General features: G+C 33.3%; 1 protein-coding gene across 1 annotated transcript; it reads right to left on the reverse strand.

Moving 5' to 3' along the window:
- Positions 1–284: 284 nt before the first annotated feature.
- LOC128033900 (secreted RxLR effector protein 161-like) lies at positions 285–737 on the reverse strand. The gene has a single exon (XM_052622393.1). It carries the CDS (start codon positions 735–737, stop codon positions 285–287), a length of 453 nt encoding a protein of 150 aa, XP_052478353.1.
- Between the last annotated feature and the right edge of the window lie 2,535 nt (positions 738–3,272).

Consider the following 3,272-nt stretch of genomic DNA (forward strand, 5'->3'; position numbering starts at 1 on the left):
AGTCTTTCAAATGTTGAAGTTGGCAATGTCTTGGTAAAAAGATCTGCTAAATTATCACTAGAACGAATTTGTTGAACTTCTACATCACCTTTCTTCTCAAGATCATGAGTGAAAAATAATTTTGGTGAAACATGTTTCATTCTGTCAACTTTGATATAACAACCCTTTAATTGAGCTATACATGCTACATTATCTTTGTATAAGATAGTTGGCATATTTTCCTGTAAAGGCAAATTACATATCTTCTGGATATGTTGGGTTAATAACATTAGCCAAACACACTCTCAGCTTGCCTCATGCATTTCAATTATTTTAGCATAACTTGAAGAGGTAGCAGCTAATGCCTGCTTTGTCGAACGCCATGATGTAGCAGTACCTCCACATGTAAATAAATATCTCGTTTGAGATCGACCTTTATGTAGATCCGATAAATATCCAGCATCAGCATAACCAACTAATAGGGATTTTGAATCATTTGAATAAAATAACTTCATATCAATGGTCCCTCTGAGATATCTACATACATGTTTAATTCCATTCCAAAGTCTACGTGTTGGAGAAGAACCAAATCTTGCTAATAAGTTTACAGCAAAAGCTATATCAGTTCTTGTGTTGTTTGCAAGATACATCAATGCTCCTATGGCACTTAGATATAGTACTTCAAGACCAAGAAACTCTTCATCATTCTCACAAGAACAAAATTGATCTTTATTCACATCTAACGATCGTACAACCATCGGGGTACTCAATGGATGTGTTTTATCCATATAAAATTTCTTAAGATCTTTTTCATATAAGTTAACTGATGGACATGAATTCCATCTTTTAAATGTTTGATCTGCAGGCCAAGAAAAAGCTTTATTTTTTCAAGATCTTTCATCTCAAATTCTTTTTTTAAATAATTTACTGCATTTTGAAGCTCTTCAGAAGTTCCAATAACATTTAGGTCATCAACATAAATAGCAATTATCACAAAGTTTGATCCATACATTTTTATAAAAACACATGGATAGATTGAATCGTTTTTATAACCTTCTTTTAACAAATATTCACTAAGACGATTATACACATATGTCTAGCTTTTTTTGTGACAGCCTGATTTTGGGTCTAGTCGGAACAGTGGTTTCGGGACCACAAATTCGACGAGAAAAAAATTTATTTTAATTATATTTTTATGGTCTACAATTTCACAGAAAGACTTCGTGAAAATTTCCTTCGAAAATTTCGACGTTTGGGCACTCAATTTAGCCAAAAGAACTAAATTGTAAAAAGTGCAAAAGTTGAGTTCTATATGTTAGGAGTGTCTAATTGTTATGAAATTTTAAATTGGAGGTCCTTAAATGGTAATTAGACCATTTGTTATGTCATGGACAAAAATGGACATGAAATGGGTGAAATAGGATATTTTTAAGTTAAGGGCATTTTGGTAATTTAGAAATTAAAACAAATTAAAAAGACAAAAGAAGCCAAAATTTCATCATCTTCTCAAGGGGGCTGGCTGAATATCAGGTCACTCCATGGCTAGGGTTTGTTCATTCTTTCAAGCTTCATGGCAAGTCTGTTCTAGCCCCGTTTTTCTTGTTCTTTATATTTTTAGAATCTCGGTAACTAGCTTAAGCTAATTCTCCCATTAATTCGAGCTAGAATTTATGTTTGGAAAATTACCCATAGATGAAAAGTGTGAATTTTGATGTTTTATGATGGAATATGAAGCTTAGAATTATGTTAAACGATTTTGTCTAAACGATTTTCAGTGAAAATGAGTAAATTGGCAAAATCGGTAAAAATACTTAATGTGCATAAGTGCACTATAGAGCAAGAATTTGATGTTGTCATAGGAGGGAAAAATGTTCAGCATGTCATTAAACATAAGAAAAGGGAATAAAGTTTAATTTCCGAGCCTAGGGGTAAAATTGTAATTTTGTGAAACTTTAGGGGCAAAAATATAATTTTCCAAAATGTGATTTTTGGACTGGATTGAATAATGTGAGTGTTAAATAAGTTAAATGTGTTATTATAAGTCAAGAAAGACATGGAATTGACTTTGATTAGTGAGAAAGAAAAAAAATGAAAAAAAGTGAGAAATTTTCCTATTGAATATTAGGAATAAAAAGGGATACGAATGAAGTGACAGAAATGTTTACATATGTGGCACGGACTGTGTGTAGGCCACTATATGAAAGTGAAAGTGATGGTCACGTGTGTAGTACTATGTGTAGACTACTATGTGTACCGGAACGAAAGGTAGCATGTGTAGTACTATGTGCAGGCTACTATGCATACCGGATAGCTTCGATCACGTGTGTAGTACTATGTACAGGCTACTACGTGAATCGGAAAGTTTGATCACGTGTGTAGTTTTATGTGAAGGCTACTACGGGTATCGAATGATAATAGTTAATCGAGTGGTACTATGTGCAAACCACCAAATATTCGCTATTATACCAACATGTTCAATGTAACACCCCTTACCCGTAGTCAACACCGAAATAAGGTACGAGGCATTACCAGAACCCATACGCTTGTAAACGTATTTAACCGAGTTATAAATTTCATCTAAATTAAAATTTTCAAAATTATTAACATGCTTTTATAATTTTTCATAATATATCCTCAAAATATTATGATCATAATAATTAGGGCCTACGAAACCCGATACATACTCATGCAATTTAATGCTTCATTTCCATTTCATTATTTCGATATTTCATGTACCATCATTTTCATGAATTTTGTACATACCAGTAATAGTTCATTTCAAATTCATGTTATCTCACTTCAAAACTTTACCCGTTATATCATTTAAATATCAATGGTTACATTTATTTCGATCAATACCAATAATAATTCAATTCCATATTTTCTAATACCGTTATTATTTTCCATATTTATCCCGTTGAATTTCTCAGAAATTCGATGGATTTTTAGAGGTACACTTTTAGTGTACAATTCCGGGTCCGTCAATTCATATTCATGTGCGCACATTTCCATTTCAGAGAGCACACTCATGAACCTCATCCTTACAATGGATTACCATCGAGCTAAATCCGCAAGATAGCACACTACCGCGAACCTCATCCTTACAGCGGGATTACCAGTCCAGGCTAAATCCCCTGTAATATAAACTCATAGAGTATTGTCAGGATTACCAGTCCAGGCTAAATACCCTACAACAACAATTACTCTAATGAGCTTGGATTTGAATTACCAGTCCAGGCTAAATTCAGACCCTAATTCGGATTACCCGTCCGGGCTAAATCCATTTTCCACAT

Source organism: Gossypium raimondii, chromosome 10, assembly GCF_025698545.1.
Source record: "Gossypium raimondii isolate GPD5lz chromosome 10, ASM2569854v1, whole genome shotgun sequence".
Lineage (NCBI taxonomy): Eukaryota > Viridiplantae > Streptophyta > Magnoliopsida > Malvales > Malvaceae > Gossypium > Gossypium raimondii.

Coding starts and splice junctions, on each gene's coding strand:
- LOC128033900 (XM_052622393.1), bottom strand. CDS start 737: ATGGTTGTACGATCGTTAGATGTGAATAAAGATCAATTTTGTTCTTGT.